General features: G+C 45.5%; 1 protein-coding gene and 1 long non-coding RNA gene across 3 annotated transcripts in view; one reads left to right on the top strand and one right to left on the bottom strand.

Annotated features, from left to right (window-relative positions):
• Positions 1-4,248, top strand: part of LOC135531019 (MICAL-like protein 2) — a 32,574-nt gene extending 28,326 nt beyond the window's left edge. For both annotated transcript variants that reach the window (XM_064959168.1, XM_064959173.1), the window contains exon 16: positions 2,426-4,248. In XM_064959168.1, coding sequence (XP_064815240.1) covers positions 2,426-2,493 — 68 coding nt within the window. In that variant the 3' untranslated portion in view covers positions 2,494-4,248. The remainder of the gene's footprint in view (positions 1-2,425) is intronic.
• Positions 1-16,200, bottom strand: part of LOC135531036 (uncharacterized) — a 359,655-nt gene that overhangs the window by 155,405 nt on the left and 188,050 nt on the right. The window lies entirely within an intron of this gene.

Genomic DNA, 16,200 nt, shown 5'->3' on the forward strand with positions numbered 1-16,200 from the left:
CTCATCCCATCCTCTCTCTCTCTCGCTCTCATCCCATCCTCTCTCTCTCTCGCTCTCATCCCATCCTCTCTCTCTCTCGCTCTCATCCCATCCTCTCTCTCTCTCGCTCTCATCCCATCCTCTCTCTCTCGCTCTCATCCCATCCTCTCTCTCTCGCTCTCATCCCATCCTCTCTCTCTCGCTCTCATCCCATCCTCTCTCTCTCGCTCTCATCCCATCCTCTCTCTCTCTCTCGCGCTCATCCCATCCTCGCTCTCATCCCATCCTCTCTCTCTCGCTCTCATCCCATCCTCTCTCTCTCGCTCTCATCCCATCCTCTCTCTCTCGCTCTCATCCCATCCTCTCTCTCTCTCTCATCCCATCCTCTCTCGCTCGCTCTCATCCCATCCTCTCTCGCTCTCATCCCATCCTCTCTCGCTCTCATCCCATCCTCTCTCGCTCTCGCTCTCATCCCATCCTCTCTCTCTCTCGCTCTCATCCCATCCTCTCTCTCTCTCGCTCTCATCCCATCCTCTCTCTCTCTCGCTCTCATCCCATCCCTCTCTCTCTCTCGCTCTCATCCCATCCTCTCTCTCTCTCGCTCTCATCCCATCCTCTCTCTCTCTCGCTCTCATCCCATCCTCTCTCTCTCTCGCTCTCATCCCATCCTCTCTCTCTCTCGCTCTCATCCCATCCTCTCTCTCTCTCGCTCTCATCCCATCCTCTCTCTCTCTCGCTCTCATCCCATCCTCTCTCTCTCTCGCTCTCATCCCATCCTCTCTCTCTCTCGCTCTCATCCCATCCTCTCTCGCTCTCATCCCATCCTCTCTCGCTCTCATCCCATCCTCTCTCTCTCTCGCTCTCATCCCATCCTCTCTCTCTCTCGCTCTCATCCCATCTCTCTCTCTCTCGCTCTCATCCCATCCTCTCTCTCTCTCGCTCTCATCCCATCCTCTCTCTCTCTCGCTCTCATCCCATCCTCTCTCTCTCTCGCTCTCATCCCATCCTCTCTCTCGCTCTCATCCCATCCTCTCTCTCGCTCTCATCCCATCCTCTCTCTCTCTCACTCTCATCCCATCCTCTCTCTCTCTCTCGCTCTCATCCCATCCTCTCTCTCGCTCTCATCCCATCCTCTCTCTCGCTCTCATCCCATCCTCTCTCTCTCTCGCTCTCATCCCATCCTCTCTCTCTCTCTCGCTCTCATCCCATCCTCTCTCTCTCTCTCGCTCTCATCCCATCCTCTCTCTCGCTCTCATCCCATCCTCTCTCTCGCTCTCATCCCATCCTCTCTCTCTCTCTCGCTCTCATCCCATCCTCTCTCTCTCTCGCTCTCATCCCATCCTCTCTCTCTCTCTCGCTCTCATCCCATCCTCTCTCTCTCTCTCGCTCTCATCCCATCCTCTCTCTCTCTCGCTCTCATCCCATCCTCTCTCTCTCTCTCGCTCTCATCCCATCCTCTCTCTCTCTCTCGCTCTCATCCCATCCTCTCTCTCTCTCTCGCTCTCATCCCATCCTCTCTCTCTCTCTCGCTCTCATCCCATCCTCTCTCTCTCTCGCTCTCATCCCATCCTCTCTCTCTCTCGCTCTCATCCCATCCTCTCTCTCTCTCGCTCTCATCCCATCCTCTCTCTCTCTCGCTCTCATCCCATCCTCTCTCTCTCTCGCTCTCATCCCATCCCCTCTCTCTCTCGCTCTCATCCCATCCCCTCTCTCTCTCGCTCTCATCCCATCCCCTCTCTCTCTCGCTCTCATCCCATCCCCTCTCTCTCTCGCTCTCATCCCATCCCCTCTCTCTCTCTCGCTCTCATCCCATCTCTCTCTCTCTCTCGCTCTCATCCCATCCTCTCTCTCTCTCTCTCGCTCTCATCCCATCCTCTCTCTCTCTCTCTCGCTCTCATCCCATCCTCTCTCTCTCTCTCTCGCTCTCATCCCATCCCTCTCTCTCTCGCTCTCATCCCATCCCCTCTCTCTCTCGCTCTCATCCCATCCCTCTCTCTCTCTCTCGCTCTCATCCCATCCTCTCTCTCTCTCTCGCTCTCATCCCATCCTCTCTCTCTCTCTCTCGCTCTCATCCCATCCTCTCTCTCTCGCTCTCATCCCATCCTCTCTCTCTCTCTCTCGCTCTCATCCCATCCTCTCTCTCTCGCTCTCATCCCATCCTCTCTCTCTCTCTCTCGCTCTCATCCCATCCTCTCTCTCTCTCTCTCGCTCTCATCCCATCCTCTCTCGCTCTCATCTCATCCCATCCTCTCTCGCTCTCATCCCATCCTCTCTCTCTCTCGCTCTCATCCCATCCTCTCTCGCTCTCATCCCATCCTCTCTCTCTCTCGCTCTCATCCCATCCTCTCTCTCTCATCCCATCCTCTCTCGCTCTCATCCCATCCTCTCTCGCTCTCATCCCATCCTCTCTCGCTCTCATCCCATCCTCTCTCGCTCTCTCTTTCAGACACAAAGAAAGAAAAGAAGAAGAAATCCAGCTTTAAGTTGTTTGGTCGGAACAAGAAGGAGGGATGATCTCACGGGGAGGAGGGACACACTGTTACCCTGCTTGAGACGTGGTTATCACTGTTACCCTGCTTGAGACGTGGTTATCACTGTTACCCTGCTTGAGACGTGGTTATCACTGTTACCCTGCTTGAGACGTGGTTATCACTGTTACCCTGCTTGAGATGTGGTTATCACTGTTACCCTGCTTGAGACGTGGTTATCACTGTTACCATGTTGAGATGTGGTTATCACTGTTACCCTGCTTGAGACGTGGTTATCACTGTTACCCTGCTTGAGACGTGGTTATCACTGTTACCATGTTGAGATGTGGTTATCACTGTTACCCTGCTTGAGACGTGGTTATCACTGTTACCATGTTGAGATGTGGTTATCACTGTTACCATGTTGAGACGTGGTTATCACTGTTACCCTGCTTGAGATGTGGTTATCACTGTTACCATGTTGAGATGTGGTTATCACTGTTACCCTGCTTGAGACGTGGTTATCACTGTTACCATGTTGAGATGTGGTTATCACTGTTACCCTGCTTGAGACGTGGTTATCACTGTTACCATGTTGAGATGTGGTTATCACTGTTACCATGTTGAGATGTGGTTATCACTGTTACCCTGCTTGAGATGTGGTTATCACTGTTACCCTGCTTGAGATGTGGCTATCACTGTTACCCTGCTTGAGACTTGGTTATCACTGTTACCCTGCTTGAGACGTGGTTATCACTGTTACCCTGCTTGAGACGTGGTTATCACTGTTACCCTGCTTGAGACGTGGTTATCACTGTTACCCTGCTTGAGACGTGGCTATCACTGTTACCCTGCTTGAGACGTGGTTATCACTGTTACCCTGCTTGAGATGTGGTTATCACTGTTACCCTGCTTGAGACGTGGTTATCACTGTTACCCTGCTTGAGATGTGGCTATCACTGTTACCATGTTGAGATGTGGTTATCACTGTTACCCTGCTTGAGACGTGGTTATCACTGTTACCCTGCTTGAGACGTGGTTATCACTGTTACCATGTTGAGATGTGGTTATCACTGTTACCATGTTGAGATGTGGCTATCACTGTAAAAATAAAAACAATTCTATGATCAGTTTATCTTCTGTAACCCTTATCAGAACCAGAAAGGGAGAAAACTGAGCTAATTGGCTAAATAATTTGGCTAACCCTTCCCACCTGTGAACACACACACACACACACCCATATCAAAACAAACCCCGAAACCAACTCGTTTCAATTCAGTCATGCCTGCTAGCATTTCTTAATGAACCGACTCTAAAAGGAGGCCAAATCAGGAAGTGCTATCGCTCCTCAACTGTGTGAATCATCCCACTAATAATGTCCTCTCTAACCCTCTGTATCTATGGAGAACCTCTCTAACCCTCTGTATCTATGGAGAACCTCTCTAACCCTCTGTATCTATGGAGAACCTCTCTAACCCTCTGTATCTATGGAGAACCTCTCTAACCCTCTGTATCTATGGAGAACCTCTCTAACCCTCTGTATCTATGGAGAACCTCTGTATCTATGGATAACCTCTCTAACCCTCTGTATCTATGGAGAACCTCTGTATCTATGGAGAACCTCTCTAACCCTCTGTATCTATCTATCCCATCCTCTCTCTCTCTCATCCCATCCTCTCGCTCTCATCCCATCCTCTCGCTCTCATCCCATTCTCTCGCTCTCATCCCATCCTCTCTCTCTCGCTCTCATCCCATCCTCTCTCTCTCGCTCTCATCCCATCCTCTCTCTCTCGCTCTCATCCCATCCCTCTCTCTCGCTCTCATCCCCCATCTCTCTCTCTCGCTCTCATCCCATCCTCTCGCTCTCATCCCATCCTCTCTCTCTCGCTCTCATCCCATCCTCTCTCTCTCGCTCTCATCCCATCCTCTCTCTCTCGCTCTCATCCCATCCTCTCTCTCTCGCTCTCATCCCATCCTCTCTCTCTCGCTCTCATCCCATCTCTCTCTCTCGATCTCATCCCATCCTCTCTCTCTCGCTCTCTTCCCATCCTCTCTCTCTCGCTCTCATCCCATCCTCTCTCTCTCGCTCTCATCCCATCCTCTCGCTCTCGCTCTCATCCCATCCTCTCGCTCTCATCTCATCCCATCTCTCTCGCTCTCATCCCATCCTCTCTCTCTCGCTCTCATCCCATCCTCTCTCTCGCTCTCATCCCATCCTCTCTCTCTCGCTCTCATCCCATCCTCTCTCTCTCGCTCTCATCCCATCCTCTCTCTCTCGCTCTCATCCCATCCTCTCTCTCTCGCTCTCATCCCATCCCTCTCTCTCTCGCTCTCATCCCCTCTCTCTCTCTCGCTCGCTCTCATCCCATCTCTCTCTCGCTCATCCCATCATCCCATCCTCTCTCTCTCGCTCTCATCCCATCCTCTCTCTCTCTCATCCCATTCTCTCTCGCTCTCATCCCATCCTCTCTCTCTCTCGCTCTCATCCCATTCTCTCTCGCTCTCATCCCATCCTCTCGCTCTCATCCCATCCTCTCTCTCTCGCTCTCATCCCATCCTCTCTCTCTCTCGCTCTCATCCCATCCTCTCTCGCTCTCATCCCATCCTCTCTCTCTCTCGCTCTCATCCCATCCTCTCTCTCTCTCGCTCTCATCCCATCCTCACTCTCTCTCGCTCTCATCCCATCCTCACTCTCTCTCGCTCTCATCCCATCCTCACTCTCTCTCGCTCTCATCCCATCCTCACTCTCTCTCGCTCTCATCCCATCCTCACTCTCTCTCGCTCTCATCCCATCCTCACTCTCTCTCGCTCTCATCCCATCTCTCGCTCTCATCCCATCCTCTCGCTCTCATCCCATCCTCTCTCGCTCTCATCCCATCCTCTCTCGCTCTCATCCCATCCTCTCTCGCTCTCATCCCATCCTCTCTCGCTCTCATCCCATCCTCTCTCGCTCTCATCCCATCCTCTCTCGTTCTCATCCCATCCTCTCTTGCTCTCATCCCATCTTCTCTCGCTCTCATCCCATCCTCTCTCTCGCTCTCATCCCATCCTCTCTCGCTCTCATCCCATCCTCTCTCGCTCTCTCTCTTTCAGACACAAAGAAAGAAAAGAAGAAGAAATCCAGCTTTAAGTTGTTTGGTCGGAACAAGAAGGAGGGATGATCTCACGGGGAGGAGGGACACACTGTTACCCTGCTTGAGATGTGGTTATCACTGTTACCATGTTGAGACGTGGTTATCACTGTTACCCTGCTTGAGATGTGGTTATCACTGTTACCCTGCTTGAGACGTGGTTATCACTGTTACCCTGCTTGAGACGTGGTTATCACTGTTACCCTGCTTGAGACGTGGCTATCACTGTTACCCTGCTTGAGACGTGGCTATCACTGTTACCCTGCTTGAGATGTGGCTATCACTGTTACCCTGCTTGAGATGTGGTTATCACTGTTACCCTGCTTGAGACGTGGCTATCACTGTTACCCTGCTTGAGATGTGGCTATCACTGTTACCCTGCTTGAGACGTGGTTATCACTGTTACCCTGCTTGAGATGTGGCTATCACTGTTACCCTGCTTGAGACGTGGTTATCACTGTTACCCTGCTTGAGACGTGGTTATCACTGTTACCCTGCTTGAGACGTGGCTATCACTGTTACCCTGCTTGAGACGTGGTTATCACTGTTACCCTGCTTGAGATGTGGTTATCACTGTTACCCTGCTTGAGACGTGGTTATCACTGTTACCCTGCTTGAGACGTGGTTATCACTGTTACCCTGCTTGAGACGTGGTTATCACTGTTACCCTGCTTGAGATGTGGCTATCACTGTTACCATGTTGAGATGTGGTTATCACTGTTACCCTGCTTGAGACGTGGTTATCACTGTTACCCTGCTTGAGACGTGGTTATCACTGTTACCATGTTGAGATGTGGTTATCACTGTTACCATGTTGAGATGTGGCTATCACTGTTACCCTGCTTGAGATGTGGTTATCACTGTTACCCTGCTTGAGATGTGGTTATCACTGTTACCCTGCTTGAGACGTGGTTATCACTGTTACCCTGCTTGAGACGTGGTTATCACTGTTACCCTGCTTGAGATGTGGTTATCACTGTTACCCTGCTTGAGATGTGGTTATCACTGTTACCCTGCTTGAGATGTGGTTATCACTGTTACCATGTTGAGATGTGGTTATCACTGTTACCCTGCTTGAGACGTGGTTATCACTGTTACCCTGCTTGAGATGTGGCTATCACTGTTACCATGTTGAGATGTGGTTATCACTGTTACCCTGCTTGAGACGTGGTTATCACTGTTACCCTGCTTGAGATGTGGTTATCACTGTTACCATGTTGAGATGTGGTTATCACTGTTACCCTGCTTGAGACGTGGTTATCACTGTTACCCTGCTTGAGATGTGGTTATCACTGTTACCCTGCTTGAGATGTGGTTATCACTGTTACCCTGCTTGAGACGTGGTTATCACTGTTACCCTGCTTGAGACGTGGTTATCACTGTTACCCTGCTTGAGATGTGGTTATCACTGTTACCCTGCTTGAGATGTGGTTATCACTGTTACCCTGCTTGAGACGTGGTTATCACTGTTACCCTGCTTGAGATGTGGCTATCACTGTTACCCTGCTTGAGATGTGGTTATCACTGTTACCCTGCTTGAGACGTGGTTATCACTGTTACCCTGCTTGAGATGTGGTTATCACTGTTACCCTGCTTGAGACGTGGCTATCACTGTTACCCTGCTTGAGATGTGGTTATCACTGTTACCATGTTGAGACGTGGCTATCACTGTTACCCTGCTTGAGACGTGGCTATCACTGTTTTCATAGTTGATGTATTGAAGTCTGTTAGGTGTCTGGTTCATGTCTGTATTACCCTCCTGACATGAACCAGAGACCTAAAACCCAGCATAACACCACACGGTGTCTGTATGTAGTGTGTGTGTGTGTGTGTGTGTGTGTGGTTAGTTACTGTGGTTATCACTGTTGATGTATTGAAGTCTGTTAGGTCTCTGGTTCATGTCTGTAATACCCTCCTGGCATGCGTGCGACCCCTCATTGTCATCCATGTCATCACACTGTCCTCTGTGTCAAGCTGATACCCAGTATAACACTACACCCAGCACATCCACACGGTGTCTGTCTGTATGTTGTGTGTGTGTGTGTGTGTGGTTAGTTAATCTGTATGATGGGGATTATGTAGGGATTAGAAGATATAAAAGGAACTACGGCCTTACTGCCTAGTAATGACTCACTGCTAATGGCTGACATCACTCAACCGTGTGTCTGTCTGTAAGTAATGACTCACTGCTAAACATCACTCAACCGTGTGTCTGGCTGTAAGTAATGACTCACTGCTAATGGCTGACATCACTCAACCGTGTGTCTGCCTGTCTAAGTAATGACTCACTGCTAAACATCACTCAACCGTGTGTCTGGCTGGAAGTAATGACTCACTGCTAAACATCACTCAACCGTGTGTCTGTCTGTAAGTAATGACTCACTGCTAAACATCACTCAACCGTGTGTCTGTCTGTAAGTAATGTAATGAGTCACTGCTAAACATCACTCAACCGTCTGTCTGTCTGTAAGTAATGTAATGACTCACTGCTAAACATCACTCAACCGTGTGTCTAAGTAATGACTCACTGCTAAACATCACTCAACCGTGTGTCTGGCTGTAAGTAATGACTCACTGCTAATGGCTGACATCACTCAACCGTGTGTCTGCCTGTCTAAGTAATGACTCACTGCTAAACATCACTCAACCGTGTGTCTGTCTGTAAGTAATGACTCACTGCTAAACATCACTCAACCGTGTGTCTGTCTGTAAGTAATGTAATGAGTCACTGCTAAACATCACTCAACCGTCTGTCTGTCTGTAAGTAATGTAATGACTCACTGCTAAACATCACTCAACCGTGTGTCTAAGTAATGACTCACTGCTAAACATCACTCAACCGTGTGTCTGGCTGTAAGTAATGACTCACTGCTAATGGCTGACATCACTCAACCGTGTGTCTGCCTGTCTAAGTAATGACTCACTGCTAAACATCACTCAACCGTGTGTCTGTCTGTAAGTAATGACTCACTGCTAAACATCACTCAACCGTGTGTCTGTCTGTAAGTAATGTAATGAGTCACTGCTAAACATCACTCAACCGTCTGTCTGTCTGTAAGTAATGTAATGACTCACTGCTAAACATCACTCAACCGTGTGTCTAAGTAATGACTCACTGCTAAACATCACTCAACCGTGTGTCTGGCTGTAAGTAATGACTCACTGCTAATGGCTGACATCACTCAACCGTGTGTCTGCCTGTCTAAGTAATGACTCACTGCTAAACATCACTCAACCGTGTGTCTGTCTGTAAGTAATGACTCACTGCTAAACATCACTCAACCGTGTGTCTGTCTGTAAGTAATGTAATGACTCACTGCTAAACATCACTCAACCGTCTGTCTGTAAATAATGACTCACTGCTAAACATCACTCAACCGTGTGTCTGTCTGTAAGTAATGTAATGACTCACTGCTAAACATCACTCAACCGTGTGTCTAAGTAATGACTCACTGCTAAACATCACTCAACCGTGTGTCTGGCTGTAAGTAATGACTCACTGCTAATGGCTGACATCACTCAACCGTGTGTCTGCCTGTCTAAGGAATGACTCACTGCTAAACATCACTCAACCGTGTGTCTGTCTGTAAGTAATGACTCACTGCTAAACATCACTCAACCGTGTGTCTGTCTGTAAGTAATGTAATGACTCACTGCTAAACATCACTCAACCGTCTGTCTGTGAGTAATGACTCACTGCTAAACATCACTCAACCGTCTGTCTGTGAGTAATGACTCACTGCTAAACATCACTCAACCGTGTGTCTGTCTGTAAGTAATGACTCACTGCTAAACATCACTCAACCGTGTGTCTGTCTATAAGTAATGTAAGTAATGTTAGCTCTGTAATCGCCCCCCTTAGTTCGTTTTATAATGTTATGTCCTGACTCCAGATCAGATGTTAGCTCTGTAATCACCCCCCTTAGTTCGTTTTATAATGTTATGTCCTGACCCCGGATCAGTGATGAGTGTCTTATGAGCTTTTATTAAGCAGCGTTTTGCGTTGATCAAAGTTAATGTATAAATGCTTGGCCCTTCAGCCAAAGGTCTTTTATTCCTTATAAGAGACTCGCTTTTACCATTTAACATTGTTATAATGATCAGTGGTGCCTTGGTGACTTCACATTCTGTTATAATGATCAGTGGTGCCTTGGTGACTTCACATTCTGTTATAATGATCAGTGGTGCCTTAGTGACTTCACATTCTGTTATAATGATCAGTGGTGCCTTGGTGACTTCACATTCTGTTATAATTATCAGTGGTGCCTTAGTGACTTCACATTCTGTTATAATGATCAGTGGTGCCTTGGTGACTTCACATTCTGTTATAATGATTAGTGGTGACTTCACATTCTGTTATAATGATCAGTGGTGTCTTAGTGACTTCACATTCTGTTATAATGATCAGTGACATCACATTCTGTTTTAATGATTAGTGGTGCCTTGGTGACTTCACATTCTGTTATAATGATCAGTGGTGCCTTAGTCACATCACATTCTGTTATAATGATCAGTGGTGCCTTAGTGACTTCACATTCTGTTATAATGATCAGTGGTGCCTTAGTGACTTCACATTCTGTTATAATGATCAGTGGTGCCTTGGTGACTTCACATTCTGTTATAATGATCAGTGGTGCCTTGGTGACTTCACATTCTGTTATAATGATTAGTGGTGACTTAGTGACTTCACATTCTGTTATAATGATCAGTGGTGCCTTGGTGACTTCACATTCTGTTATAATGATCAGTGGTGCCTTGGTGACTTCACATTCTGTTATAATGATTAGTGGTGACTTCACATTCTGTTATAATGATCAGTGGTGCCTTGGTGACTTCACATTATGTTATAATGATCAGTGGTGCCTTGGTGACTTCACATTCTGTTATAATGATTAGTGACATTACATTATGTTATAATGATCAGTGGTGCCTTAGTGACATCACATTATGTTATAATGATCAGTGGTGCCTTAGTGACTTCACATTCTGTTATAATGATCAGTGGTGCCTTAGTGACTTCACATTCTGTTATAATGATCAGTGGTGCCTTGGTGACATCACATTCTGTTATAATGATCAGTGGTGACATCACATTCTGTTATAATGATTAGTGGTGCCTTGGTGACTTCACATTCTGTTATAATGATTAGTGGTGCCTTGGTGACTTCACATTCTGTTATAATGATCAGTGGTGCCTTGGTGACTTCACATTCTGTTATAATGATTAGTGGTGCCTTGGTGACTTCACATTCTGTTATAATGATCAGTGGTGCCTTGGTGACTTCACATTCTGTTATAATGATTAGTGGTGCCTTGGTGACTTCACATTCTGTTATAATGATCAGTGGTGCCTTGGTGACTTCACATTCTGTTATAATGATTAGTGGTGCCTTGGTGACATCACATTCTGTTATAATGATCAGTGGTGACATCACATTCTGTTATAATGATCAGTGGTGCCTTGGTGACTTCACATTCTGTTATAATTATCAGTGGTGCCTTAGTGACTTCACATTCTGTTATAATGATCAGTGGTGCCTTGGTGACTTCACATTCTGTTATAATGATTAGTGGTGACTTCACATTCTGTTATAATGATCAGTGGTGTCTTAGTGACTTCACATTCTGTTATAATGATCAGTGACATCACATTCTGTTTTAATGATTAGTGGTGCCTTGGTGACTTCACATTCTGTTATAATGATCAGTGGTGCCTTAGTCACATCACATTCTGTTATAATGATCAGTGGTGCCTTAGTGACTTCACATTCTGTTATAGTGATCAGTGGTGACATCACATTCTGTTATAATGATTAGTGGTGACATCACATTCTGTTATAATGATCAGTGGTGCCTTAGTGACTTCACATTCTGTTATAATGATCAGTGGTGACATCACATTCTGTTATAATGATCAGTGGTGCCTTAGTGACTTCACATTCTGTTATAATGATCAGTGACATCACATTCTGTTATAATGATCAGTGGTGCCTTAGTGACTTCACATTATGTTATAATGATCAGTGGTGCCTTAGTGACTTCACATTCTGTTATAATGATCAGTGGTGCCTTAGTGACTTCACATTATGTTATAATGATCAGTGGTGCCTTAGTGACTTCACATTCTGTTATAATGATCAGTGGTGCCTTAGTGACTTCACATTATGTTATAATGATCAGTGGTGCCTTAGTCACATCACATTCTGTTATAATGATCAGTGGTGCCTTAGTGACTTCACATTCTGTTATAGTGATCAGTGGTGACTTCACATTCTGTTATAATGATCAGTGGTGACATCACATTCTGTTATAATGATCAGTGGTGCCTTAGTGACTTCACATTCTGTTATAATGATCAGTGACATCACATTCTGTTATAATGATCAGTGGTGCCTTAGTGACTTCACATTATGTTATAATGATCAGTGGTGCCTTAGTGACTTCACATTCTGTTATAATGATCAGTGGTGCCTTAGTGACTTCACATTATGTTATAATGATCAGTGGTGCCTTAGTGACTTCACATTCTGTTATAGTGATCAGTGGTCACATCACATTCTGTTATAATGATCAGTGGTGACATCACATTCTGTTATAATGATTAGTGGTGCCTTGGTGACTTCACATTCTGTTATAATGATTAGTGGTGCCTTGGTGACTTCACATTCTGTTATAATGATCAGTGGTGCCTTGGTGACTTCACATTCTGTTATAATGATCAGTGGTGCCTTGGTGACTTCACATTCTGTTATAATGATTAGTGGTGCCTTAGTGACTTCACATTCTGTTATAATGATCAGTGGTGCCTTGGTGACTTCACATTCTGTTATAATTATCAGTGGTGCCTTAGTGACTTCACATTCTGTTATAATGATTAGTGGTGCCTTGGTGACTTCACATTCTGTTATAATGATCAGTGGTGACATCACATTCTGTTATAATGATCAGTGGTGCCTTGGTGACTTCACATTCTGTTATAATGATTAGTGGTGCCTTGGTGACTTCACATTCTGTTATAATGATCAGTGGTGCCTTGGTGACTTCACATTCTGTTATAATGATTAGTGGTGCCTTGGTGACTTCACATTCTGTTATAATGATCAGTGGTGCCTTGGTGACTTCACATTCTGTTATAATGATTAGTGGTGCCTTGGTGACTTCACATTCTGTTATAATGATCAGTGGTGCCTTGGTGACTTCACATTCTGTTATAATGATTAGTGGTGCCTTGGTGACTTCACATTCTGTTATAATGATCAGTGGTGCCTTGGTGACTTCACATTCTGTTATAATGATTAGTGGTGCCTTAGTGACTTCACATTCTGTTATAATGATCAGTGGTGCCTTGGTGACTTCACATTCTGTTATAATTATCAGTGGTGCCTTAGTGACTTCACATTCTGTTATAATGATCAGTGGTGACTTCACATTCTGTTATAATGATCAGTGGTGTCTTAGTGACTTCACATTCTGTTATAATGATCAGTGACATCACATTCTGTTTTAATGATTAGTGGTGCCTTGGTGACTTCACATTCTGTTATAATGATCAGTGGTGCCTTAGTCACATCACATTCTGTTATAATGATCAGTGGTGCCTTAGTGACTTCACATTCTGTTATAGTGATCAGTGGTGACATCACATTCTGTTATAATGATTAGTGGTGACATCACATTCTGTTATAATGATCAGTGGTGCCTTAGTGACTTCACATTCTGTTATAATGATCAGTGGTGACATCACATTCTGTTATAATGATCAGTGGTGCCTTAGTGACTTCACATTCTGTTATAATGATCAGTGACATCACATTCTGTTATAATGATCAGTGGTGCCTTAGTGACTTCACATTATGTTATAATGATCAGTGGTGCCTTAGTGACTTCACATTCTGTTATAATGATTAGTGACATCACATTCTGTTATAATGATCAGTGGTGCCTTAGTGACTTCACATTATGTTATAATGATCAGTGGTGCCTTAGTGACTTCACATTCTGTTATAGTGATCAGTGGTCACATCACATTCTGTTATAATGATCAGTGGTGCCTTAGTGACTTCACATTCTGTTATAATGATCAGTGGTGCCTTAGTGACTTCACATTCTGTTATAGTGATCAGTGGTGACATCACATTCTGTTATAATGATCAGTGGTGACATCACATTCTGTTATAATGATTAGTGGTGACATCACATTCTGTTATAATGGTCAATAGTGGAAAACAGAAATGTGGCCAATTTTTGTCTTGTGGAGAAACCAGGAAATGGATGATTTGACCAGGAAGTGAATGATTTGACCAGGAAGTGAATATGTGAATGATTTGATCCATATTGGATCTGAGCGTGAATGTGCTTTTCAAAATGGTCAATATCTGTGTCGTCATTGATGAGGGGCAATTTGTTTCAGCGAACGGCACTTTTAATAAATGACTTATCTGTTTTCTTTTTGGATGGTTGTGTCAGAATTGAGACATTTTATGAATCTGTATAATTTGTGGTTTTATCAGAATGGAGAGTTGTCTTTCTAATTCAACACGCTGACATTGAAGGAGCTGTAATCAACTGTGGAAGGCAGATGACAGTTGGACCAAAACCACTAAAAGGGTGTAACTGCTCCTTTGTTCCCATGTGTCTCCCTGAATATACTGTCCCGTGTCTCCCTGAATATACTGTCCAGTGTCTCCCTGAATATACTGTCCCGTGTCTCCCTGAATATACTGTCTCCCTGAATATACTGTCCCGTGTCTCCCTGAATATACTGTCTCCCTGAATATACTGTCTCCCTGAATATACTGTCTCCCTGAATATACTGTCTCCCTGAATATACTGTCTCCCTGAATATACTGTCCTGTGTCTCCCTGAATATACTGTCCCGTGTCTCCCTGAATATACTGTCTCCTGAATATACTGTCCCGTGTCTCCCTGAATATACTGTCCTGTGTCTCCCTGAATATACTGTCCTGTGTCTCCCTGAATATACTGTCCTGTGTCTCCCTGAATATACTGTCCCGTGTCTCCCTGAATATACTGTCCCTGTGTCTCCCTGAATATACTGTCTCCCTGAATATACTGTCCCGTGTCTCCCTGAATATACTGTCTCCCTGAATATACTGTCCTGTGTCTCCCTGAATATACTGTCCCGTGTCTCCCTGAATATACTGTCCTGTGTCTCCCTGAATATACTGTCCTGTGTCTCCCTGAATATACTGTCCTGTCTCCCTGAATATACTGTCCTGTGTCTCCCTGAATATACTGTCTCCTGTGTCTCCCTGAATATACTGTCCCGTGTCTCCCTGAATATACTGTCCCGTGTCTCCCTGAATATACTGTCCAGTGTCTCCCTGAATATACTGTCCAGTGTCTCCCTGAATATACTGTCCAGTGTCTCCCTGAATATACTGTAGTGTCTCCCTGAATATACTGTCCAGTGTCTCCCTGAATATACTGTCCAGTGTCTCCCTGAAAATACTGTCCAGTGTCTCCCTGAATATACTGTCCCTGAATATACTGTCTCCCTGAATATACTGTCCCGTGTCTCCCTGAATATACTGTCCAGTGTCTCCCTGAATATACTGTCCAGTGTCTCCCTGAAAATACTGTCCAGTGTCTCCCTGAATATACTGTCTCCCTGAATATACTGTCTCCCTGAATATACTGTCCCGTGTCTCCCTGAAAATACTGTCCCGTGTCTCCCTGAACATACTGTCTCCCTGAATATACTGTCTCCCTGAATATACTGTCCCGTGTCTCCCTGAATATACTGTCCAGTGTCTCCCTGAATATACTGTCCCTGTCTCCCTGAATATACTGTCAGTGTCCCTGAATATACTGTCCAGTGTCTCCCTGAATATACTGTCCAGTGTCTCCCTGAATATACTGTCCCGTGTCTCCCTGAATATACTGTCCAGTGTCTCCCTGAATATACTGTCCCGTGTCTCCCTGAATATACTGTCCCGTGTCTCCCTGAATATACTGTCCTGAATATACTGTCCCGTGTCTCCCTGAATATACTGTCCCGTGTCTCCCTGAATATACTGTCCCGTGTCTCCCTGAATATACTGTCCTGTCTCCCTGAATATACTGTCCTGTCTCCCTGAATATACTGTCCAGTGTCTCCCTGAATATACTGTCCAGTGTCTCCCTGAATATACTGTCCAGTGTCTCCTGAATATACTGTCCCGTGTCTCCCTGAATATACTGTCCCGTGTCTCCCTGAATATACTGTCCCGTGTCTCCCTGAATATACTGTCCCGTGTCTCCCTGAATATACTGTCCCGTGTCTCCCTGAATATACTGTCCCGTGTCTCCCTGAATATACTGTCCCGTGTCTCCCTGAATATACTGTCTCCCTGAATATACTGTCCCGTGTCTCCCTGAATATACTGTCTCCCTGAATATACTGTCTCCCTGAATATACTGTCCCGTGTCTCCCTGAATATACTGTCTCCCTGAATATACTGTCCCGTGTCTCCCTGAATATACTGTCTCCCTGAATATACTGTCCTGTGTCTCCCTGAATATACTGTCCCGTGTCTCCCTGAATATACTGTCTCCCTGAATATACTGTCCCGTGTCTCCCTGAATATACTGTCCTGTGTCTCCCTGAATATACTGTCCTG

The sequence above is a fragment of the Oncorhynchus masou genome, chromosome 5 (assembly GCF_036934945.1).
Source record: "Oncorhynchus masou masou isolate Uvic2021 chromosome 5, UVic_Omas_1.1, whole genome shotgun sequence".
In the NCBI taxonomy this organism is placed as follows: Eukaryota; Metazoa; Chordata; class Actinopteri; order Salmoniformes; family Salmonidae; genus Oncorhynchus; species Oncorhynchus masou.